This window comes from Maudiozyma barnettii (genome assembly GCF_903064755.1).
Source record: "Maudiozyma barnettii strain CLIB 1767 genome assembly, contig: KABA2_13, whole genome shotgun sequence".
Taxonomy (NCBI): domain Eukaryota; kingdom Fungi; phylum Ascomycota; class Saccharomycetes; order Saccharomycetales; family Saccharomycetaceae; genus Maudiozyma; species Maudiozyma barnettii.
The window spans coordinates 131671-157631 of record NW_024545250.1 but is presented as its reverse complement, the minus strand read 5'-3'; the positions used below and the strand labels follow the sequence as shown (position 1 = coordinate 157631).

The 25961-nt window shown below is 31.9% G+C and overlaps 10 protein-coding genes across 10 annotated transcripts; 5 read left to right on the top strand and 5 right to left on the bottom strand.

Annotated features, from left to right (window-relative positions):
* Window positions 1-713: 713 nt before the first annotated feature.
* Window positions 714-1859, top strand: BDH1 ((R,R)-butanediol dehydrogenase; the record flags this gene model as incomplete). Its single annotated transcript, XM_041552947.1, has 1 exon — window positions 714-1859. The coding sequence occupies one exon, from the start codon at window positions 714-716 to the stop codon at window positions 1857-1859; it is 1146 nt and encodes a 381-aa protein (XP_041408881.1).
* A 402-nt stretch (window positions 1860-2261) lies between these two features.
* ECM1 (Ecm1p) lies at window positions 2262-2822 on the top strand (the record flags this gene model as incomplete). The annotated part of the gene is made up of 1 exon (XM_041552946.1): window positions 2262-2822. One exon carries the CDS (start codon window positions 2262-2264, stop codon window positions 2820-2822), a length of 561 nt encoding a protein of 186 aa, XP_041408880.1.
* A 194-nt stretch (window positions 2823-3016) lies between these two features.
* KABA2_13S01540 (leucine-rich repeat domain-containing protein) lies at window positions 3017-4819 on the bottom strand (the record flags this gene model as incomplete). Its single annotated transcript, XM_041552945.1, has 1 exon — window positions 3017-4819. One exon carries the CDS (start codon window positions 4817-4819, stop codon window positions 3017-3019), a length of 1803 nt encoding a protein of 600 aa, XP_041408879.1.
* A 706-nt stretch (window positions 4820-5525) lies between these two features.
* Window positions 5526-7934, top strand: GPB2 (Gpb2p; the record flags this gene model as incomplete). The annotated part of the gene is made up of 1 exon (XM_041552944.1): window positions 5526-7934. The coding sequence occupies one exon, from the start codon at window positions 5526-5528 to the stop codon at window positions 7932-7934; it is 2409 nt and encodes an 802-aa protein (XP_041408878.1).
* A 316-nt stretch (window positions 7935-8250) lies between these two features.
* On the bottom strand, window positions 8251-10368 carry ACS1 (acetate--CoA ligase 1; the record flags this gene model as incomplete). The annotated part of the gene is made up of 1 exon (XM_041552943.1): window positions 8251-10368. The coding sequence occupies one exon, from the start codon at window positions 10366-10368 to the stop codon at window positions 8251-8253; it is 2118 nt and encodes a 705-aa protein (XP_041408877.1).
* Window positions 10369-11774: 1406 nt separating this feature from the next.
* FLC2 (flavin adenine dinucleotide transporter FLC2) lies at window positions 11775-14156 on the top strand (the record flags this gene model as incomplete). Its single annotated transcript, XM_041552942.1, has 1 exon — window positions 11775-14156. One exon carries the CDS (start codon window positions 11775-11777, stop codon window positions 14154-14156), a length of 2382 nt encoding a protein of 793 aa, XP_041408876.1.
* Window positions 14157-16708: 2552 nt separating this feature from the next.
* OAF1 (oleate-activated transcription factor OAF1) lies at window positions 16709-20056 on the top strand (the record flags this gene model as incomplete). Its single annotated transcript, XM_041552941.1, has 1 exon — window positions 16709-20056. The coding sequence occupies one exon, from the start codon at window positions 16709-16711 to the stop codon at window positions 20054-20056; it is 3348 nt and encodes a 1115-aa protein (XP_041408875.1).
* A 195-nt stretch (window positions 20057-20251) lies between these two features.
* On the bottom strand, window positions 20252-22225 carry GEM1 (ERMES complex Ca(2+)-binding regulatory GTPase GEM1; the record flags this gene model as incomplete). Its single annotated transcript, XM_041552940.1, has 1 exon — window positions 20252-22225. The coding sequence occupies one exon, from the start codon at window positions 22223-22225 to the stop codon at window positions 20252-20254; it is 1974 nt and encodes a 657-aa protein (XP_041408874.1).
* Window positions 22226-22468: 243 nt separating this feature from the next.
* Window positions 22469-24901, bottom strand: SPC72 (gamma-tubulin complex subunit SPC72; the record flags this gene model as incomplete). Its single annotated transcript, XM_041552939.1, has 1 exon — window positions 22469-24901. One exon carries the CDS (start codon window positions 24899-24901, stop codon window positions 22469-22471), a length of 2433 nt encoding a protein of 810 aa, XP_041408873.1.
* A 369-nt stretch (window positions 24902-25270) lies between these two features.
* On the bottom strand, window positions 25271-25645 carry BOL3 (Bol3p; the record flags this gene model as incomplete). Its single annotated transcript, XM_041552938.1, has 1 exon — window positions 25271-25645. One exon carries the CDS (start codon window positions 25643-25645, stop codon window positions 25271-25273), a length of 375 nt encoding a protein of 124 aa, XP_041408872.1.
* Window positions 25646-25961: the final 316 nt, after the last annotated feature.

Here is a 25961-nt window from a genome sequence, read left to right as displayed (position 1 = left end):
TACATAACTTAATCAGAAGTATCTATTAATAAATACAATTCCACGAAGTTCCGATATTCCTATCCAAATTATCCTATTACATCTTAAGGTTGATAATCGGGGGAGAGGCACGCTTATGGTAATAATTGTGGAGTGAATTTTACTGTCCTTTAATAGCTGGTCGGCTCTCTTTCACTCCCCCTGAAATTTTTCGGAATGTTTTTAATCGTAGCGCTGCACAGAGTTACTCTAAGGCTACGTGGGGTGGGAGAGAGAGGACAGTTGAACTTAGGTAAGAACAAGCATAAGCTTAAGGAGGAACAGAATTCCTACGCAATAGTTAACCAACAAGGTAAGTATATACATACCTCTCTCTCCCGGAGGTTAGAGACTTTAGTTAGTATATTGCTATATAAACGAGTCAATAATATACCTGATATTTTGACAAGGAAATGAATGCCCTAAGGAACATTGTATTTGCTTGCGTATGTTTATATCTTATATACTTCCTCACTCCCCCCCCCCTTTTGTTTATATTTTCAACTGATATAACAAGTACTCAGATCTTCTTTTTTTCATTACCTATCTATTTTATATCTCTATTGAATTGTACAATGTTCAGTCTTCGTAACATTTATATAAGGACTAATCCTATCAAGTTATTCACATCGAGGTTTACACCCCTAAGACAAACTAAGATAACAAGAAAATTTTCACAAAAATACACACTGAATATGAGAGCGTTAGCTTACTACAAGAAGAAAGATATTCATTACGCAGAGGACTTACCCGAGCCACGTATTAATAGTCCAAATGAATTAATTATTGATGTTGCTTTCTGCGGTATCTGCGGGTCAGATTTACATGAATATACAGATGGTCCTATTTTTCTACCAAAGGATGGCGAGACTCATCCATTATCTAATTCCAAATTACCTCAACCTATGGGTCATGAAATGACTGGTATCGTTCGTGAGATTGGCTCTGATGTTACCAAAGTGAAAGTAGGTGATCATGTCGTTATCGAAGCTGGTTGTGGCTGTAAAGATTTATCACGTTGGCCAAACTCTAAATATTACGGTTCTGAACAATGTTCTGCTTGTGCTGCAGGTCTGGATAATTGTTGCGAACATGCAGGTTTCACCGGGTTAGGTGTAGTTGGTGGTGGTTTCGCTGAACGTGTTGTAGTCGGTGAATATCATACTGTGCCATTGCCAAAGGAGATTCCTTTGGACATTGGATGTCTCGTGGAACCATTGTCTGTCGTTTGGCATGCATTGAAATTAGCAAATTTTAAGGCTAAGAAATCAGCTTTAGTTCTTGGTTCCGGTCCCATTGGTCTAGCTTCAGTGTTGGCTCTGAAGGCGATGGGTGCTTCACAAATCGTGGTCTCTGAACCTGCTAAAATTAGAAGAGATTTTGCTGAAAAATTAAACGTAACCGTTTTTGATCCTGCAAAACACGGTGCTAATGCCGTAGAAGAATTGCGTAAACTATCTATCTCAGGAAATGGGTTCGATTATGCTTTTGATTGTTCCGGTATTAGAGCTACTTTCGAAACAGGTCTACAAGCTATCACATACAGAGGCTCCTTAGTGAATGTTGCCATTTGGGGTAAGACTGTGGATTTTGATCCAATGGAAGTCACTTTACAGGAAAAACATTTCACTGGCTCCATCGGTTATGTTGTCGAAGACTTTGAGGAAGTCGTTGCCGCTATTCATCGTCGTGATATTAAAGTGGATGAAATTAGACATTTGATTACCGGGAAAGTCAATATTAAGGACGGTTGGGAAAAGGGTTTCTTAGAGTTGATGAATCATAAGGAAACAAATGTCAAGATTCTACTGACACCTAACAACCATCATGAATTGAATTAATTAGTTCTTATTATATATCTATTTAATTATTCACATAAATAATTATGAATTACAACTTCTCATATATCATATATTATATTTTTAATAACAATTCGTTTGCTTTGTGATGATGATCTATATATGTATTATATTTGTATATATTCTTACAATTTGGTAGAATACATTTTGTTCTTCTGTTTTTGTCCTTCTGCAGGTTGTGCCCACGACACTTCTCTCCCGTTTTCTTTTACTTTTTTGCGATGAGCTTTAAAATTTTTCTTTTTTCAATTATTAACTGCAATAAATGTACACTGATTAGTTTAAAAAGAAAGATGGATAGTAAACCAAGTTACTAACAAATCAAACCTTAGGGATCACCAAAATAAGTAACCAGAGCTACTTGTTCAATCATATTAGTATAACATGGCAAAGAAAATATCAAAACACTCAAGAGCAGCAAGAAGATCAGAACTTGAAATCGACACAGAAGTCAAGTCTCTAGAGAATCTACCAAGAGCTGAAAAGACCGATTTGTCCAATATCTTAATAAGAACAGCAGCAAAAAATGAAGCACTATTAGATGCTAAGATCCAAAAGAAACAGGATAGAAAGAAATTCTTCAAAGAAAAATACACTAAGAAGGCTTTGGAAAATAAATTACTCGCAGCATTAAATAATGAGGATAAGGACAGATTAGAACATGCTCTAAATATAACAAATCGATTGGATGGTAAAGTTTCAAAATCTATAGCTCGTGCCAAATATGTTCAAAATTCAAGAAAGGCTAATTGGGATCAAACTAATAAGGTTATAAAAAGAAAATTGAAAGGTGATTCTATCTTGGATAAGACGGAAATGAAAAAGAACGATGATGACGAAGAGCTAGATGATGAACCATTTGATGATGACGAAGAAGAAAACAGAAACAAAAAGACCATCCCACAAAATATGTTTGGTTTATTAAGCACCGATGTAGAAGAATAGATGAAAAGTTTATAGAGCATTGTACATTACATAAAATGAGTTATCGATGAAGAATACATAAATAAATTTTTTTTGTTTTTCTAAACAAGATTCTCAATTAAATACTACTCCAATGTATATACATTTTAATAAGTGTAGCCTATAAAAGTTTCTATAGAGGAATGCTTGATATAAGGTAATGTTAGTTTCGTATACTACGTCGGACTTTTATTTCTTAAAAGTATTGTCCTTAGTCTTGGAAACCCCAAACATAACAAACTAAATAAGTTTGGTTTTATCTTCCGGCAATTTTCAATACCATTTATACGACGTATTTCAGATATATTCTCATTATCTGGATCCTGATTTTCTATCTCGTATTTAATTGCTATAGGATTTCCTCTTAGATCTATCAAAAATAATTTGTTGGTTGGTACAGTACTAAGGATATTATGACAACTGACAAGGTTATTGTTCGGTAAGTATAATTCTTCTAAATTTGGAAGAAGTGAACTAAAGTTACTTGGAAGTTGTTGTAAATCACTTATGCGTTCAAGTTTGAGAATTTTCAAAGTATTGGGAAATATATTCCATTTCGGTAAATGTTCCTGGAAGCAATCTGATATTTCTAAAGAGGTAACAGTTTCAGGTATTCCAGGCCATTTATTCATATCACGAAAGCCATCGGTTTTAAAGGTTTCTAGAAAGGGGAAAGGAAGTTCATGTCCATTTAAACTCATAATTGCTTTTAATTTATAAGAAGTATCCCTCAGCAGCAATCGTTTAATATTAGATATTTGTTTTGTAAGTTCACTTAAAGAGTGTATTGGATTTCCATTTAGATTTATTTCCTTCAAATTTGGAAGTAATGAAATATTTTTAACTTCTGTGATCTTGTTATATGATAAATTCAAAATTTCAATGGTGAACCAACCTTTATAATGGAACGAATTTGAATTTTGTTTTTGAGTTAAATTGCTAAAAACAATTTTCTTGAAATCTATAATACCAGTAATCTCATTATGAGATAGATCTAATTCAATTAATGGTAACCACGAATCATATATACCTTCTAAAGACCTAATTTTATTGTGTGACAAATTGACGGAGCGTAAATGAAGACATGCTTTTAATAGAGTTAAATCAGGTCCAATATTATTATCAGAAATATTTAGGTGTTCAAGGTGAGTTAACTCAGCCAACCTACATCCTTCAGAACTGATGTTATTATGAGAACAATTACAAATAGTTGTGTTATTCGGTAGACCAATAAGCGATGTGATATTATTTGAACTTATATTACAGTTAATAACATTCGGCACAATATGTTTTAATCCACTTACATCTTCTAATGATTCATTTTCGATAGTGATTGTAAAAATTTTATTTCCAGTGACATCTTCACCTACATCTTGGAATATCAATGATCTTAATTTTAAATTAGAAGATTCATTTACTACAGGTATAAAATCCATATTGGTCCTTTCTGAAGATATTGAACTAAAATAAGATGGAGTCTCGGAAGTATACCTTTTACTGCTTCTATCTTCTGAATCATACAATCTGCAGTCTTCACTAAGGCTGCTATCCCCATTATGAGATGTCATAGTAGAAAATGTCATTACATTTGATTCCCCATTATCGGTAGTATACGAATTTTCTGATGATGCTGTAGTGGAGGTAAAATTTGAAGTAGTCAGTGCCCGAGTTTGGTAATCTGGGGGATAATTCTTTGAGGGATACTTCATATTTGAATTGCCACAATAATTTCTGATTCCACTTAATGGTTCCCTATTATTACTGTTATTATTATTTTGATTCATCATGTATGTTGAATTTATCTTCGAGAGTGGGATATAATCTCTACAATCAGGGGTTTGATTTCCTTGATATGAAGGATAATATCTACTTGGGTTAAGATTCCTAAGTTGTTCATAATTATTAAAACTATTACCAAAATTATATCGCATTTCTTCCTTAAGATTCATTGGATGTTCTTCATCTCTAAAATTTCTCATCATATGGAAGTAGAGAAAACCACACCTTCTTCTTCCTCGATTAATGTTTTATTTTCAGAAATATTCACCAGCTAAAATGATTCTATTCAACTGAATTGATCATACAGTTGGTTGAGTTCTTGAATAGTCCTGTATCTATTGGTGAATAAATCCTTTATCAAAAAGAAGAAAAAAAAGAGGGTGTATTAATGAATATGTTTAACGATAAATTTATCTAAACACAACTAGAAGTCTTTACTAGATTATCAATCGAATTACCATTCAACTTAATTTAACACAATAAATTCTAGTTGATAAAATTAGGAGTTCACTTTCATTTAATACTTCTCTCCAATTAGATTGGCTAATGGACAAAATTTTGTGGAGCTCTCCACCATTAAGAAAATGTGTGTGTGTCTCTCTCTCTCCATTGCCTGTCTGTCACCCGCGCCGTCATATAGGGAAAGGGCTGAAAGCATCTCCGGTTAATTCCCTTTTTTTAATATGATTAACTTATAAATAAGAATATTCTGTTGAATATTGGAAGATCAATGTATCTGATGGGACATCATCCATTTCAAGATACTACTGTATACTATTAGAATACACTGGTAAATATTGCTTACTGTGATTTAATTAGTGGTTTTACCGTTTGATATAAAATCATATAATACTTTGAAATATTACCACCGAGATCGGCTAAAGTAAGGAGAAGCATAATAAAATAATGTCAGATGAGTTTGAAAATTCGAAAAGTTCTCACAAGATTATACCATATATATCAAACTATTACAATATTATAGAAGTCTTAAGACAATTAGAGAATGAAAATCATCATGTAAAGAAAATACATGGTTCATTAAAGTCCGAAAATGAGAAACTACTAAAGAGGTACTACGAAACTTACACTCCGTTATCACCAAATACAGTTGTTATTGATAGTGATAACTACAAAATATCAGAAGGTAATGATCCATATGGAATGGAAATAATTGAGAAAATTATTAATAACCCTAAGGTACCAATTAATAATAATGAGGTTTATGATAAAGAAAGAACAGGGATACAAGCTAATATGTTATCTGTTAATTCAACAGAAATGTATACTAGATTTTATGAGAAATTGAATTTTACTACAATTAGAGGTTGGGATATAGTGAAGAATCATTTATTGTGGATTCCATCTTACCACACAGAATTCAGAGATATACTATTGTATAATAAAAGAAATGAGATATATGACCCGAATAAGAAAACATCTGCAATGTCCATAGATGGAGAAGATTATATTCCCAAGGCATTTGATTCTTATTATGGCAGTTGTTCAATTCCATCAGTATTTGGTAAAAGTAAATTACCCTCATTAGTATACCATTCTGCAGTTTCAATAGGGGAGGAGGTATATATTCTAGGCGGTATGATACCAAGTTATAGATACGACGAAGAGAGCCCTAATTTAGACAACTTTGAAGTAATCGGTATCCCAGATTTACCTCCACCCTTTTTACCCCAAATTGTAAATAATCCGGCATTTTTCAGTAATCCATTCTTATTTGTAATTAATGCTCTAACTTCAAGTGTCAGGATGCATAAGTTCGGAGGTGATATTCCACCACCCATGATTGGTATGTCAGGAACACTTTTAACAGACCGATACATATTCTTTTACGGAGGATTAGAAATTAGAACAGAGACATCTTATTCTGAGATTACACATAAAACTGTGATTCGAAAGAGAGGAGTATTTTGTGATGTTGGGTTTATCTTAGATACAGTAAAATTACATTTTACAAAGATTAAAATTGGTCTTCAGCAATTTAGAAATCAAAATTTTTGTCAAGTGTATCCACGATTTGGTCATTTACAAATTTCAATTAGAGATGAAGATATGTCTAATAACGTTTCGCCAAGATGTAATCGTCAGGTTCCACATTACGACCGTTCGAAAGACGACCTTCCGACCACAGAACATTACAATATAATTCCTGGATTTAAAGATTTTCAAACCAAATCAAATGATAGCCAATCATCCTTGGCAGAATCAAATGGTACCTCTGATAATAATTCCGGCCCAGATTACATTTTCGCCGACACAACTTATATATTTGGTGGTTACAGGAGAGAGGGGAAGACAAGGTATCAAGCACTGAACGACATGTGGAAGATTCAAATTCCAATACATTACAGAGGAAAACGTGGATTATGTATATTTGGAGACAGTGCATATGCTACCTGTATAAATAATGCGACTTCGGACACTAAACAATTCCAAAAGCCAATAGTTGGCGCAGAAATACCATCTGAAAGAGCATTTATGTCATATTGCATCTATAATGATAAACCAGGTTCAGATTATACAAATTTTGAAGTAGATCTATTACAAAATCTTCATAATAATTTTAAAATATCACTTAGTAAACAAATGACTAAAAAAATTCTCCATGTCGATATTCATGATAATCCGAAGGGTGAAAATCAAGACAATGAATCACAATCAATGCCATCCTCCGAATTTTATACTAATCGTCCACCAATATCAAGGGCTCGTCATAAAACTCTCGTTATGCACGGTGGATCTGATATGTATGATGTTTGTGATGATATGTGGTGGTTTGATTTGGAAACTGAAACATGGGAAAAAGTTGACACATATATGAATGTGGAACAGAATATAAAGAAACCATATCGTGCTCCCCAACCTTTACATCTAAAACGTGTTGGGCATATCATGCAAAATATTGGTACCTTGGTTAGTATGGGAGGTGGTATGTTACAATCTGATGTTGATATTCTATACAAGACCTCGAAATCCAAGGATTCTGAAAGTCGTATTCCAACGCAAGGTGTTCCTATTGGTTCTCATGTATTTACAACAATCGATATACGAACTCAATTTGTTATCAATAGGAAAGTAACATTCGCTCCTTCTGATACAAAATTTGAAGTTCCATTAACAAATACTGATCCTAAAGCAATACATGGGTTAATGATGATAGCTGGTTGTACTATAGAAAAAGCAGCAGGAAAATATGTTATGATTGGTGGAGTCACCTCTAGGCGTTCTAATATCAATGATCTGTATTTAAGAGGTGTTTTACTATATATCACCGTTCCAGCGGTTACTCTTTTTGGTTGAAAATTTGTTTGTATGTATAACTATGTAAGTGAAAATGCTTTAATATAATAAGTTTGCTTAATAAAAATTTGATTTAGAATTAAAATATTATTTTATATTGGCGGCTCTTTGTTTTCTTTTAAAAAACAATATTTAGCGCTTAAATAAATAATAAATACGAATATTATTTTAAATACATTAAAAGTATAGATAAATTAATAAAAAAGGAAAGCTTGGTTGTTTTCATCAAAAATAAAGTAAAAATATGGTAATGGCAAATAAGAATATTAAAATGAAAAGAAAAGGTAAATTAAAAAAGATAAGAATTAAAATTAAATCATAATTTGACGGAGTCAATCAAGTGTCTGACAATGCCTGGGTTGGATAGAGTAGTGACATCACCTAATTGATCTGATTCGCCAGCCAGGATCTTTCTTAGAATACGTCTCATGATCTTACCGGATCTTGTCTTTGGTAAATCATCAACTAAAACAATCAATTTTGGAGCTGCAAAAGGACCAATATCCTTTCTAACAGTTAGAATCAAGTGTTTCTTAATGTCCTGTAATTCTTCTTCAGAGGCACTACTCCAACTAGTTTTATTCTTTAAAACAACAAAGGCGGCAACAGCTTGACCAGTCAAGTCATCATTGAATCCAACCACAGCACATTCAGCTACAATTGAATCTTCAATCAATGCAGCTTCGATTTCTGCGGTAGATAAACGATGGCCCGAAACGTTAACGACATCATCAACACGGCCTAAAATCCAAATGTAACCATCTTTATCTCTTGCGGCACCATCACCAGTGAAATAATAACCAGGGTATGGGTTCAAATAAGTATCTAAGAATCTATCATGATTTTTCCAAATAGTTCTTGCAAATGAAGGCCAAGCACGTCTAATTGCAAGGACACCTTCAGCATGTGGAGTAGTGATTTCTTCACCAGTTGATGGATCTAAGATAACAGCATCAATACCAAAAAAAGGGAAAGATGCAGAACCAGGTTTCATTGGAGTGACACCGCCTGCCATTGGAGTAACCAAATGACTACCAGATTCTGTTTGCCAATAAGTATCAACAATTGGAATATCATTTCTACCAATCTTTTCAGAATACCATTCCCAAACTTCTGCAGCAATTGGTTCACCGACAGAACCTAAAGATCTTAAAGAATCCAACTTATATGGTTCAATAAATTCATCACCAGCTCTTTTCAATAGACGTAAAGCAGTTGGTGCTACATAAAATTGAGTAACTTTATGTTGATCGATGATATCCCAATAACGAGAGAAGTTTGGATAAGCTGGAGTACCTTCAAAGATAACAGAGGTACAACCATAAGACAAAGGACCATAAACGACATATGTATGACCTGTAATCCAACCAATATCACCTGCAGTGAAAAAGACATCTTCTTGGTGAGTATCGAAAGTGTAACGCATCGTCAATAAAGCATTTAGCAAATACCCTGCAGTTGAATGTTGAACACCCTTTGGAGTACCAGTAGAACCAGAAGTATATAATAAAAACAATGGATGTTCAGAATCAACAGGCTCACATGGGAAGTAAGTTTTATATTTTTTAACTTCAGTATCCCAATCCAAATCCTTTTCATAATAAGCCATATTAGCGTTATTAGTACGTTTATAAACTAAGACGTTAGTCACTTGAGGAGTTTCTTTTAAAGCATCATCAACGATACGTTTAGTTTCAATAATTTTACCACCTCTTAAAGATTCATCTGTAGTGATGACCACTTTTGAATTAGCATCATTAATACGATCTCTTAAAGAATTTGATGAAAATCCTGCAAAGACAACAGAATGAATAGCACCAATTCTTGAAATAGCTAATAAAGTAATAATAGCTTGTGGAATCATTGGCATATAAACAGCAACAGTATCACCTTTTTGAACGTTCATAGAATATTTTAAAACTTGAGCAACTTGACAAACTTTTTCTAATAATTCTTTGTAAGTAATATTAATTGATTGACCCGGTTCATCAGCTTCATAAATTAAAGCAACTTTTTCTGGAGTTTTTAAAGCATGTCTATCAACACAATTATAACATGCATTGATTGTACCATTTAAAAACCAAGCATTATTTTCAAAAGATGGTAATTTTGTCACTGGATCAGGCATAAAGACTTGATCAAAATCATTAAACCAATTTAAAAATTGATGAGCTTTTTCTTTATAAAAAGTTTCAGGATCTTCAATTGATTGTTTATGTAAATTTTTATAATCTTGAAAATCAGAAATATGTGGAGAGTAATGATTTTTTAAAGATGGTTGTAATCTTTGATCAATTGGTTTTTGTTGAACAATTTTAACGTTGGTTAAATGTTCATATTCATTATTTTTTGAATTTTCATTTTTTAAATCTTCAATAGCAGTATTAGTTTCATTATTGTTTGTAGAATTTTCTACAATAGTTGAGGGAGACATATTTGTTTGTTATTAGTTTGTATATTTATATATATGCATATAATGAACAAGAATAAATAATAAGAATATAATTGAGGGAGAGAGAAAAAATGAAACGACAGATAATAAATAAAATATAAAAAGAGCATTTAATAGACTATTTATACCTATGATTCTTTTTAATTTGACATTTTATCCTTTTGTTAGAAAAAACGTTATCATGAGCAGTTTACTCGAAACTCCATTTATTCTTCCGTCTGGCCGTCGATTCAAGACACCAAAATTGATTGCTGTTTGTTGGAGTAATCTGTGTATCTTACCCCAACAAATGGCAATAATGATAGTAACAGTTGAAGTTGGTTAGCCGCCCAGTACTAGTACAAATACCAATATTAGTATTAGTATCATTACCCCGCAAAAAATATCTGGTGCCAGCAAGGAATAATAACGAATTATTGGGGTAAATAAGGCTCTTTGTACTGCATTACAGAGAATAATCGTGATGTTTACTAAGAGCCAAAAGAGAGTCACACTTTTTTCTGTTTCACCTCCAGTCTGTGTGCTGAAGTGGGGAAATTCACATTCAGATAGAAATGGAAAATTTGTGAGGAGTTCAACAAATTATTGCTAACGATGATAGTGATAGTGAGCGCCGTTCGTCTCAGAAAAAATTGTAATTCTTGGTCACGGGAACAACCCCTGTGTTGCTGTTGTTGTTGTTATTTTAGTAGGAGGGAACCAGAGAGAGCCTGCCCCGTGAGGTTCATATCCTAATTGGGAAATGAAAATGCAAGAGAAAAGCGAAAAAAAGATGGCTGGTGGTGGGGCGCGTACTCATTTGATTCAATACCACTGTATGAAGAATATTTGCATAGTGAATTTCAGATAGATGCGCCCCGTTACCCTTTTATTTCTCTCTTTCTACCTTCCCTGTAGTTGGGATACTTACTGGTTGGTTTTTTCCCAATTTGAATTTAATTTGGATTTGGATTTGATGAATTTTTTTTTTTTTAGTTTCATGGGTTTTAAAAATAGATCAACTTAGACAATGTTTAACAAATCATTTCAAAATACATGATTAACTGTTAATACATTTGATATACATATATATATATATATGTATATATGCTGTTATTGTTAATTTAGGTGTATCAATATATAGATTTGAATTAATATAACAGAACAGACTATTTCAAATATTTGACATTACTTTTTTTATCGTTTTTTTCAAGATATAGATCGTGTGCTTTTTATTTTTCACCGGTTTTGCTCGTATTAAAATAATTTAATTAATAGAAAACAAAACAGTGATTCTAAGCCATTTATTTTATAATATTACGTCACCTATAGCTACACATCCTCACACTCACATTCACATTCACATACTCACCTTCATTATTATTTGCATACACTCACAGATTTGAATCATGTTATATCGAATCATACATTATATTGTGCTCGTAATAACAATATGTTCATCAATAACATCAGTTACTGATGCAAAGAATTCTACAACCACCTCAAGTTCAAAACATATACAAACCAACTCATTATTGACATGTATGGATAATTCACAATTTACTTCATCATATTTTGATGTCAGATTTTATCCTGATAATAATACTGTGGTATTCAAGATCGATGCCACTACAACGATTAATCAAAAGATTATCGTTCAAGCTGAAGTGCTTACGTATGGATTAAAAGTAATCAATAAAGAATTCGATCCTTGTTCTTTAGATCAAGAAGCTTTATGTCCTTTAAGTCCCGGAAGAATAGATGTCTCATCATCTTATCAATTGGATACCGACGTTACAAATCAAATTCCTGGTATTGCTTATACTGTTCCGGATTTAGATGCTCAAGTGAGAGTCGTTGTTTATTCGATTAATGATACTGAGTTTAAGACTCCTTTGGCTTGTGTTCAAGCCATTTTATCTAATGGCAAGACTGTTCAAACTAAATATGCTTCATGGCCTATTGCGGCCGTCTCTGGTGCAGGTGTTCTGACTTCAGGTTTTGTCTCTGTCATTGGTTATAGTGCTACTGCAACTCATATTGCTTCTAATTCTATCTCGTTATTCATTTATTTTCAAAACTTGGCTATTACTGCAATGATGGGTGTCTCTAGAGTCCCACCAATTGCTGCTGCTTGGACTCAAAATTTTCAATGGTCAATGGGGATTATTAATGAAAAATTCATGCAAAATATTTTTAATTGGTATGTTCAAGCTACAAAAGGTACATCAACAGTCGTGGTAGCTAATAAAGATGTATTATCTATTAGTGTTCAAAAAAAAAGAAGAGATTTACAAAATTGGATGATGAAGAGTGACGCTTATAATTGGTTGAAAAAAAGATCAATTAGTGTTGCATCCGCAAGTGATTATAACTTCGATGATATTTTGGATGATTCAACACTTTATACTACTAATGAAAGAAATAGCACAGATTATGCAAATAAAATTTTAGTATTAAGAGGTATTCCACGTGTCTCTTATTTAGCTGGGATTGAAATTTCTAATTTTTTCTTAACAGGCGTTGTATTTTTCCTATTCTTTTTATTCGTGGTTGTCTTCGGATTAATTTTCTTCAAATCATTATTAGAACTATTAGTAAAGACTAATGTTATGTCAGAAAGTTCGAATTTCTTTCAATATAGAAAAAATTGGGGATCTATCATTAAAGGTACGTTGTATAGGTTAGCCATTATTGCATTCCCACAAATTACATTATTATGTATTTATGAATTTACTCAAAATGATTCACCTGCAGTTATGGCAGATGCTGTAATAATTTTAATTATTATCGTTTGTTTATTAATCTATGGCTGTACAAGAGTTATGTTAAAAGGTGGAGAATCATTAAGATTGTATAAGAATCCTGCTTATTTGTTATATGGTGATACACAATTTTTAAACAGATATGGTTTCCTTTATGCTCAATTTAAAGCTGATAGATATTGGTGGGTTTTACCATTACTATTATATTCTTTCTTTAGATCTTTATTTGTTGCAGTCTTACAAGAACAAGGTAAAGCACAAGCTATGATAATTTTTATTATTGAATTAGCATATTTTGGTTGTTTATGTTGGATACGTCCTTATTTGGATAAAAGAACAAATATTTTTAATATTGCAATCCATTTAGTCAATTTGATTAATGCCTTTTTCTTTTTGTTCTTCAGTAATTTATTCAAGCAACCTGCTGTTGTTTCTTCAGTGATGGCAGTGATTCTATTTGTTTTAAATGCTGTCTTTGCATTATTTTTGTTAATATTCACCATTGTGACATGTTCGTTGGCATTAGTCTATAGAAACCCAGATGTTCGTTATCAACCAATGAAGGATGATCGTGTGTCCTTCATTCCAAAAGTACAAATTGGAGGTGAAAGTACAATGGATCTTAACGATAAAAATGATGCAGAGTTATTTGAATTAAGACAAGCTGTAATGGATACAAATGAAACTGATCAAGAGAAACTATTACGTGAGAAAAGATTTAGCGGGAAACCTCAAATCTTATTTGATAGTAATAATGATTATGATGGAGAATCTTCTTTATCCTTAAACAATACAGTGACTAGAAATAGATCGAACAGTAGTAATATCGATTTACAACCAACACAAGCGATGTCACCTTTGTTTAACAATACTAATAGTGCCAACACTAATCCCATAACAAATTCACATAATGGGTTTTTAAGAACTCCAGGGGATAATAGGAATACAAATAATAATTTAAAGAAACCAGAGACTAGTTTCTATGGTAGTGGGCCAACACATTCATATTCTAGAGATTTCCTATGATATCTATATTCGGTAGGAAATAAATAACACTAAGACATTGTAACAAAAAAAAAACATAATAATTGTGATACAACATGGTTAGAGGAAACGCATTCGGTATCTCATGCGTTTTTACGTTTATACATATTTATATATTATACACAAGTACATTTAATAATAGATAAAATACCATTAACATTTAATAAGGTAATGTCTATACGTATTTGATTATCATCGATGGTAATAACTGTAGTGTATATGATATTATAGGATTCTAACAATATTGCTTACTATGGCAGTTTTAGGAATCTCTTAACAGGCAATAATAAGAATAAAAAAATAATAATAAGGCCGGCATCGCGGTGGGATGCTGACAAAGGAAAGGCGGTTTATATAAATATGTCTCAAGAATGTAGCATTTGAAACGAATGACAACAAAGACAAAAGAAGGCCGACAATGGTAATTCGAAACATAATGAATCTTTGTTGTTGTTTTCAAACATGTTGAAGTATAGATGTCTCAAACATTACGTTTGAAACATATATTTTATACGGACGACTAGATGAAATTATAATTACTAATAAGTCTATATGATTTTTAAAATGTCAGAAAATGAATCAATTAAAGGATAGATGATGGTGTTATTTTTATTCTTTTTCATCTTATCTATCTATCTCTATAATATTAATGTAAGGTTCTCAATAGCATTGGAAAATATATATTTTTATCCTATTAATTCAAACTATTATATCGATCAATATCTGAAGCCATCGGGTAAGTACTATAAAACCCGATGCCTTAAGCAGAGAAAACGATCGAAATAAACTTAGAGACGAATAACGAAGAATGGGAAAATATTCATGTTCCGATGAGCACTATGCTGAAAGAGAAATAAGAAAAAGAGAGAGACCAGCGTAGAAGCAAGAGATTCTGACTTTGTATTGTTGTTGTTCTATTGACGGTAAAGCTGCTAAAATATCTGGAGACAATAATAATGACAAAAGTTTTGCCTAGGTTTGTTTCTAGGGGTGGACTGATGTATAGCATCAACGATTACTTAATTGATATATTTTAATGGTATAAGCACAAAGGGACAATACAACGTCAAAGAACAGTCTCCGATCAAATAGATTTTTTCATGTTTTATTTATCTCTCACATTCTACTAGATATGAGAGATAAATCTGTGATTGCTAGCAATGAATAGCAATAAATGGCAAGCAATGGCAAGCAATCAGTGGGAAAGAAAAGCACATCCAGTTTAATAGTTGTTTTTATTATTTATAAATCGTTTCCATTGTTTAACGTAGTAAATAATATACAGATCCATACCGTTGTTAATAGTTAAATAATTTGTTTTTTTGCAATTAAGGTTAAGATTAAGTAGTAATCACTTATAATTACTATATATCTATATATCTATCTATTGTAGCACATCGACCTAAGAGTAACTTAAAAAGAAAAAAATAGCGGGACTTTATTTTTTTTGACGGTTGAAAAGATCAGAAATGTATTATATATATTTATATATCCCTCTAATTCTCTCCCTGCAGTTTTAAATGGATTTAAATACGCTTACCTTTATTCAAATCATCTGAATATACATTTTTCTCATATATTGGTGTCATTCATTATCAATGTCATCGAATATGTTATATCTCTCCTTCATTACTGTCTTCGATTATAAGATGTACATTTTGAAAATATTTATGCTAAGTTTTCAATATAATACTGGGGTTTGTTTACATTTTTATATTAGAATTACACTTCGAATATAAAGAAGAACATCGATTTTTTTATGTAAGCAATATTCGTTGTCCTGTAGTTACTACGTTAAAAGAAAAACAAGATGTTTTTTTAATTTTGCGTATACTCTTCGTTTTTATTTGATTGCAAAAAACAAACAAATATACATTACAATTGTGAACTTTATATTCTAAGAAGTCATGTTCTTTATTCTTGTTCTTTATGAGTACATGTTTATATATACATATCTTATATTGGTTATTTCCGAATTTTAATTTATTTACTTTATTATGTGATTATTACCAGATATACTTACTTCCATTTTACGGTCTATGGGCAATATCTTCCGTTTTTCTCTCTCTGTTTATTCCTTCAATTACTTTTTTTTTCACTATTTAATATCCTGCAGCTGTTATTTACCGGAAAGATTTTCTTCCCTATTTCCCTTTAAGCGAAACGAAATAAAATGAGGTGAAATTTACATATATATTTATATATATATATATATATATATATCTACTAAAGCATTTAGAACTTAACGATGATGTATTTTTTTGTAATTACTCAATGTAGAAAAGAAATCTGGTAATCTGTGATACATTTACACATACATATATATATCTATCTATATAAGTTCATTGGTTTTGGTTTGGTTTGATTTGGTTTATTTTTGAGAAATAAATTAAAACTTTAACTTTTCATTTGCCTTTCAAAGAAAAAATTATATTACTTGATCTATTTAATATTATAGGATATTCAATTAGGGTTTTTAGTTGTTACTAAACGGATTAATAAAGTGGACTTCATATTTGTCTTATTAAAAAAAAATGGATAAGTTGAAATTACATATAGATTCAAATCTGCTTAATAATGAGATTGACAATGAAAATAATTCAGAGTCAGGAGATTCTCATGATTCTGATCATAATGGTATTAAAAAAAGAAATAGAATATCATTTGTTTGTCAAACATGTAGAAAATCAAAGACTAAATGTGATCGTGAAAAACCTGAATGTGGTAGATGTAAGAAAATGGGCATTAAATGTATATATGATGTATCAAAACAAGTTCCACCAAGGATACCAAGTAAAGATGCTACAATTGCAAGATTACAAAAGGATGTTAATTATTGGAAGGATAAAGCAATGAGGTTGATGAATGAACAAGGTATAGATAGCACAGATCAAATAGATAATGAATTGCTTCAATCCACGACAAATGATCTAGAAAATTCGAAGAATGATTCTTCCTCATCGAATAATAATGATAATAATAGTAATAATGATAGAAAGAGATCATTATCAATATCAGTAGATCCAAACGTTAAAAGATCACACACTAGAAGATTAAAAGATATTCAGATTAACCTTTATAAGAATCATTCAACTTTGATTTTCAGTAAAGTTATGAAACAAGACGTTAAGCCATTATCTGAGAATTTCGTCATCATTCAAGATAAATTTGTTTCATCTTTAATTGCATCAGTGTTTATTCATCCATCAAGATATTCAATGATCCCTGCATTGACTGCAAATGCAAATATCTCTAGAGCTCAACCTAGTGTACGAAGTAATATAGTCAAATTGAAGGAAATCTTAATGAATAAATATAAAGATCCTTTCCAAAGATCTAAAATTAATGAATTTACCGATAGAATCCTACAGAGTGCTAATTCTTCAAGAAATTTGAAAATTGGTATGATTTTATCAATGCTTTATAATACTGTGGGACATGAATACCTTGAAGATCATTGTTTAAAACCGGGTGAATATTCAGATCTACTGCAGAATTTTATTACAGAGTTTGAAAAAATTTTACCTCCAAAAGAAATTGTCGATAGATATAAAGCTCATTTTTATGAATATGTTCATCCAAATTTACCATTCTTAGATATTGATATGTTTGAAGAAACTATATCAGAGACTGTGATAAGAGATCCAAATGATGACACTAAGATCAAAATTAATCTAGGGAATACTCATTTACGTTATAAACTAGAAAATTTGAGTATTTTGTTAGTGTTAATAAAATTATCCTATATCTCTTACAGTTTTTGTGATGTAGAGGTTAGAGGTTTCCCAAGTCAATATTTGAGTAATGATATAGTGAACAGTTACCCAGTGAGTAACGACGTTATTTTATTGGCTCAGCGATGCTTAGCCTCTGAGAATTGGTGTGCTTGCACTAATGAAAATATTATTACATGTTTGCTTTATATTTGGTCATTTTTTGCATTCTCGCCAGAAGAAGGTGACTTCTTTTTGGAACACCCAACAGATGTCATCAGTAGTCTGATTATGATGCTGTCAACATCCATTGGACTTCATAGAGATCCATATGACTTTCCACAATTAAGAGATCAAAGTTTGTCCGATAAAAGAATATTGAATCAAAGAAGATTATTATGGATTTCCGTAGTTGGGGTTTGTTCATTTGAGTCCACTTTGAAAGGTAGACATCCAATCTTATCAATGGACTTGGTATCTTCATTCATGGATATTAGAAGTCCTGATTTTTCAAAAAATTATATTGAGAGAGTAAGGAAGGACCTTGATTATGATTTCCTTAGAAAATGTACAAATAACAATGAAGAATTGTTAAAGAATAAAGTTCATCGAATTCTGTCAATTCATGAATTCACTTTAATAAGAGCTCAATTCTCGATTCTTCTTTCAGATTTAGATAATTTGACATTATCGTACAATAATTCGTTTTCTTTGGAATGTATTGAATTATCAAGAGAAAAAATTGAAAACTTTATTGAGGAAAGTTTGCCATTAATTGATTTCAGAGAAATTTCAACTGAGTCTGTGAATAAAAATCATGAGCCGAACAATATAGATTCTGATCCATCAAATATACCTTTATCAAGAGAGGAACAAGAAAGGAGGTATATCGAAAAATTGAACTTTTATTCTTTTAAAAACTCAAATGCTTTACAAACAAGATTAATGAATATGTTAATGATGTTAAGAACTAGTGAAGCTATTTTCTTGCATTTCGAATTAAAAGTTGGAGAAGATAAAGAAAAATATTTCCCTTATTATTACGAGTATCTAGTAAGATCATGTAAGGACTCCCTCACATTAATTAAAATGTTCAACGATTTTTTCACTGATAAATACAAACATTATTTATTGCCTTCATCATATTATAATGTCAGGAAAATTTTACAGTTGGCATTACCTACAACCATTTTCAGCACCCTCGGTATTATTCTTAGAGTTAATTTGGCATGCAATGAGTTATATGCTAAATGTCAAGAAATGACAAATGCCAAAACGTTATATGATACTGATTTATTCAGAGAATTAAACAGAAAATTGGAAGTAATCAGTATTCTGCAGAAAGATTTAGAAATGGCTATTGAGTTTATTTACATTTTTTCTTCTGAAAATTTGAGATTTAGATATTTTTCAGTTTTCAAAATGTTTGCATTGTTTGATGTCATTGTTCAAAGAATGAGGAAAGGTGAATTATGGCAAGGGATACTGAAATTACCAAATGCGGATAACTTACACTCAAAAATTGTAAAGACCTTAAGGATGACCCTGGGTGTTGAATTGAACAAAAAACAACAATTGATTCAAGAATTGGATAAGAGAAATCACATTGGAGAAATTCCATTGGATGATTTAGTAGAATTATGCAAAACTGTGAAAGAGATATACAATGTAATTCCAAGACCTCCCCAGGAAGAGGTTGATCATCAAGCTACCAAGGTTAAAAAAGAGGACGAAACAAATTCCATGAACGTCGGTGTTTCAAATGAAACAAAAATATCTGACTTCCAGATGGGGAATGATAAAAATGTCATTCCAGGAGAAAGATCCCACTCACCTTACTCTAAAATTCCAACCTCAGATAATCTGCATATGCTTTCTTCTGCGGCAAGTATTTCTAATAGTTTGAATATCGATCCTAGTACATTTGATCAAAAGAGCACAAATTTTAATAACACGCCCAATAATAATGGAATTATTCAAAATGGTTCTAGCTCTGAGATGAACAAAGATAAGAGCGACACCCCTTCGCAATCTAATAATAGTCTTGCAAGTCAATTTGTTCAAAGTACCAAAGGTCCATCTGTAAATGGAAACTATGAATTTTCCGGTTTTCTGGGAGGTTTAGATTTATTTGATTATGATTTCCTATTTGGAAGTGACATATCTTAGTTTTTTTTTGTAATCCACACACACATCATATAAATTATATATTCAATAATAGAAAGATACAACAAAGAGAAGAGGATACTTCAAAAGAAATCTCGCAAATACTGTATATTCTGGATCATCAATTAAAAGATATTTGAGACAGTGTTAGAATATGTAATGAAACTTATATACAAGGAAACGTTACTATAATATGGTTTATCGATGATCACTAGCCTTAAAAAGCTTCACCAGTGTAAATGCCAATAGAGTCACAAATCCCACACTAGAACCGAGTACAACTGCTGTTTGCATATAGTCAGAATCTTCTACGCTCATTTCTTCAGGAAACCCAGCAGTACATTCTTCTGGTTTTAATGCCGTTTCAGTTATTTTGATAAACAACTCATTAAGAGAGCTCAACCACAATGATGAAACATGCAATGGATGATCTAGGTATAATTGTTCGCAAAAGTCATCTGGTTGGAAGCTACATCTCTGCTGCTGCTTGTCCAAATCTGCTTTTAATGCTACAAATACGATCGGAATTGACTTTATATATTTATTGTATTTCTTGAATAGATCAATAATATAGGAAAATGATTCTGGATCACTAGAATCGTACGTTAAGCATAAAACATCACATTCCTTCAATTTTCTTTTATCTTTTAAAATATTTGTTTCATCTAACTCGTTGAACTCTTGCAGAATTAAATAATATTGTTTCCCACCTTTTAATTCTAAACTATTGACAGCTATCCTAGGTTTAGTTGTAGGAGTGTATAGTGTGGAATATATTCGGCCTAAAAAGGAATCTAATAATGAGGTCTTACCACACTTTTGTTTCCCAATTATCAGACAGTTAAAAACTTTTCTGTCGGTAACTCTGGTTCTATAAAATTTCCCAGATCGCCGCCTAAATCTTCTAGCCTTGGTGATTTGCAATGCCATTCTAGTATCCCCTTCATAACCAAGCCATATTAAATATTCAGTGGTAATTGAATAATTAAGGAATGTCGTCATACTCCATTGGGCTAGCCAACCTTGTAATGTAATAGAGCCCCTATTATTCACAACACTGGATAAAGGAAAATCTGTCTGAGACCACAGCTTCGGTAAACCAGGAGTGCATTGAAACATGGATATAAGTTCTTCATCATTCAAACCACCATCATTGTCCTTGTCATATTTCAGAAATAAGTCTACCAGAAATCTATATCCTTTCGGGCTTAATTCTACACTCGAAGTATCAGGAATATTGAGTCTGGGATGTAATATCATATCGTCCAAAGATAAAGAATCAGTGTATCGGAACTCACGTAGCATACCCCATATCGTCTCATGTCTTCCTTTCTCAGCATAAATTTTGTTCAACTTTAGAAATCCTTCCTTAGTAATACCTTTTCCTTCAACATAAAATGGATTTTGGTACGACAAACTAGATGATTTTAAATCTAATAATGTGTCTTTTATAAATTCCAATTCATTTATATCAATACTTTTATTGAAGCATTTCTTTTGTAAAGCCAGCATCTCTTCATCATTCAGATAATTATCCTGATCATTGTCACTCAGTAGAAATATCCTCTCCAGGGCCTCTCGTGCCAAAGGTTTTAGCTGGCCAAGACGAGCATCAAACAGAGGCACAATTGGGTAGGTAATTGACCTTTGGCATAGGTAAAATGCCTGGTTTATATTATACTTGGTTAACGCACTTACCTTGACGCAAGTATCAACCTCTTTGAATTCCATTAAAATAGGAATAAACTCTTCATCTTCCACTTTTGTATCTACATTAATATTAGCTTGATTATCCATATTATAGACATTGTTAAATCGATCACATTTATTTTTACAGAGAATCACAGGAATATTTAACCCTAACGATCTAAAGAGCATCATCCAATATAATGATATTTTTTCGTATGATTCATGGTCAGAATATACTAGCCATATAACATCGGCAGACTTCAACTGTAAGTGTAATTGGGTGATATCTTCATTGTTTGTATCAATTAAAATGGTACCCTTTGGAGAGTAAGGATTCGAGGAAAAGTCACGATTAATTGTAACAGGTGGTAGAACATCCTGAAGATTAGGCACGAATCTGTCTTTCATAAGAGTGACAATCAAGCTGGTTTTACCAACTTTATCATCACCACAGACCACAACTTTAACTGTTCCCTTTGTCATATGAAGATAGTTTACAGTGTTGATTGATATAGTGGCCAACCATGGATTGTTCGATTTCCTTCTCCTTTATATCTTTTTATTTTAAACTTTTCAAATTAGGCAGTTCGGAATTCTAGAAACTTCCGAGTTTAATGTTTTGTAAAAAGAGTTGCAAGTGAGAGCTGATCATTAACACAAATTTATGAAAATGATCTAATAAATATATAACTACTCTATATTGTATACTTTACAAGTATGTATATATCAATCATTTAAGGATGCATTAAATATTTGCTCTTTTAGTAAATCATTTTCAATTTGCAATTTTGTAATTTTAGCTTCTGCTGCTGTTGCATCAAGTTTTCGCCTCTCTCGTTCAAATGTCCATCTTTTCTGTAGCTCATTAATCTTGATTTGCATGTCATGATTTGTCGAATTGCCAGGTTTCGAATTACTGAAGTTATTTTTTGTTATAGGTGCGGTTTCTACCAGTATTTCAGTGTATGACTGGATTATTGACTCAAGGGCCATTTCAATAAATATGTAAATTACCTCAAACTTAGGTCCAGCATCTTTCAGATTATCTAAACTTGATATACTGCTCAGTTTCTCCACCTTTTGAATGGATTGCTCAATGGAGTGTCTTTCAATAATATTTTTTAGAATTTCGAATACTTTAAGAAAATGGAGTAATAGATTTTGATTGAAATTATTAAATTCGGTGTCAAGTTTATTTATTGTATTAGTTTGAGATGCTTTAACCTGCAAGACCATGCTTCTTAGACTGTCATTAGATTCACGTATTTTTTCATTTTCCTTTATATAATATTCTATATGCTCTTTCATATCGTTTAATTGATTTGCAAAATTTTCTCTTGCTTGCTCTTCGTTCTTATTTTCATTATCAAGTGAATGAGTTAACTCTTCCAAAGCTTGCTTTTCATGCAAAAGTTCATTAACCTGCCCCTCTAATTGTGAGATAAGATTATTCCAGTTTTCGTTCTTTTGTTGAATCATCTCTTCGATATTTTCTATTTTCCTCATCAATTGTATATTCTCTTTTTGAACTTTATTGTTTTCTTTTTTGACTTGATTGGTGTCTTCAACCTGTAACTCTAGGTCGTTTATTTTATCTTTTTGGGTCTCAGCTAGCATGGTTAAACTTTTAATATGATCAATATATGAATTATCCAAAGTAGGTTCCATATTTTTTTCTGGCAATGATGGTCTTTTTTCGATTTCGATATTATGGGGAGAATCAAATATCACGTCACTTTGTTGTTCCTTACGGATTAGTGATATTTTATGGAGAAGGTCTTCTTGCCTTGATAATTTAAACTTCAATTCATTTTCTATCTGTGATGACATGTTTAATTTATCTCCTATACTCTTAATAAAATTATCGTATTCCTTTCGTAAATCTTGGATTATAATTTCCATGTTGGGGTCGACACTTTTCTCACCAATATCTTCTGTTATAATTTGATTCAGTTGTGTACTGTTCGCCATTATACTACCTCTTTGGCTGGATTGTTCTTTTTCCTTCATTGTTAGAATATTTTCTTCACTATTTTGTAAATTAGTTATCAATTTATGAATCGAGGCCTCAAGAGTGTTCATCTTTACGGGGAAGTAATTTGAGTTGAGGTCTATAGCCTTTTGTAGTATGCTCTTCTCTTCATCTGATAAGTGGAAAGTTTTAAAATCGATATTTTTTATGTAGCTGAGTACATTATCGACAATTTTGCACAAATTTTCTGATGTTTTTATATATTCATCTGTATTGTTTAATATAATGACATTTTCTTCCTGAAGTTGAGTTAATTGATGTTGTGTATTATGAATGGTTGCATCTTTCTCTGTAATTATTGTAAGAAGCTTTTCATTTTCCAACTTTACATCACTTGTGTCATCATTCCTCTCAAGTTTTTCGAGCAACCTTTTATAAACAGAGCTCCTATTGCTATTGCTTAACCCATTCTCCAAGTTATCACCTAGATTTATTTGTTTTATCATTTCAACAAGGGCATTATATTTCATTCTTAGGGAGGCGATTGATCGTCTCATCTTCTCGTATTCCATAGGATTGATATCTCTAGTTATAGAATCAAGACGATCATTGTCCGCAATTTTTTGAATATCTGTCATATCTAGGGATGATTTTAACAAAGGTTTTAGATGTTCAGATGAATTTACGGACGACTTGATATTAGGTATGTTGAAATTTGGGGGTGGGTCTATTAAAGAGCTTGATTTCTTGTTTTTCCATGGGGTCATTTCAGCAGTTACAGTTGGGATATCTTTACTTGAAACACTATCACTAGTGTCTATATTCCAGCCGTCTTCCCTAAAATCTAATCCCATCTCATTTGGCGTATGTTCATCCTCCTCTATTATAGGCTTTGTTAGAATACTATCTACAATTGAAGTTTTTTGAGGTGTAGAAGAATTCATAGTATCTAGTGCTAAATTATTGAGGTCACTTGGCAAATGAAAGTGATCGTCGTCATCTATTAGATCCTTTGCTATCTTGGAATTGTTTGTCGTATTTGGTATCGATTCAGCCATACTTCCAAGTAGTATTGTGGGATTAGTAATAGATCGCCTTTTGCTATTCTCATCGGTACTCGATATGTGGTTGAGTGAGTATTTACGTTGCTCTCGCTGATCATTTGAGGAGTCAATTGAATTATCCATAATAATAATACAATGTACACTTCATAGGGTATAGATATAACAGTCTATAATATTCAAAACACAGAGGAAAAGTAGGAAGATCGATTAAATTATTCATTACTTTTCTTTACAGTTTTTTGTTTACCTTTTCGTCTCTGAGAATAATAACATTTTTTGTTAGAGCGAAATCAATGCTTCGATCGTTATATAGAGGGAAAGGGTTCAAAGTAATAAGAATATTGACCTATTTGTTATATATTTTCTGGTTATATATAAGTGATTTGTTATGTATATGATGTGCTATCTACGTGTGTATACTTGTTCTGATTATCTCAAGGAGATAGCAGAACATATATAGAGTACAGTTTGCTCTCTCTTTTCAAAAACTTTCTATTTATCCTTCTGCGTAGATAATTGTAGTCCATGCCATCTAGATATTTCTTCCTTGAGAATAGTGTTTACCATTTTATGTTGCTTGATAGTTGTTAACGTATTAAACTTGTCTGATTTGATTACTATATTGTACATGGATCCACAACCTCCAGAAATATCATGAACAGCCAATTGTTTGGGATCTAGTGCTTCCTTTAGTTTCTTATATACTGTTTCTTCTTCCTTTGTCTCAAACGCTTGTGCTTTCTCTGGAATTTCGGTGGAAATCCAACGATGTACCGGGAATAATGAGGATGTGGCAGATGTTAAACGAAAGTGAGCAGCCCCAAACCTGATGGATATACCGTTTCTTACTAATGTCGTTCTAAGCATCTGAATATTGACTTATAATTTTCTTTGGAAGCATTACTTTCGCTAACTCTGTTTAAAAATATTATCTTTATTCACTAAATAATTCTGACTCCTTGTTTATTATAAGTATGTATTTATGCAAAAATGATATAATTGGATTAGTCATGTTTGGTTGGACTGATGATCGATTGATTAATTATGGGAAAGCTTTGCCCATTCGGCCGTGTAACGCCATTTGCATGATACGAAAATTCAGAATGAAAATATTAAGAACAAACAGTATTTCTCAATAAAAAGAAAAGGCACAAAGGTAATTGGATTTATCAGTATACGAGTA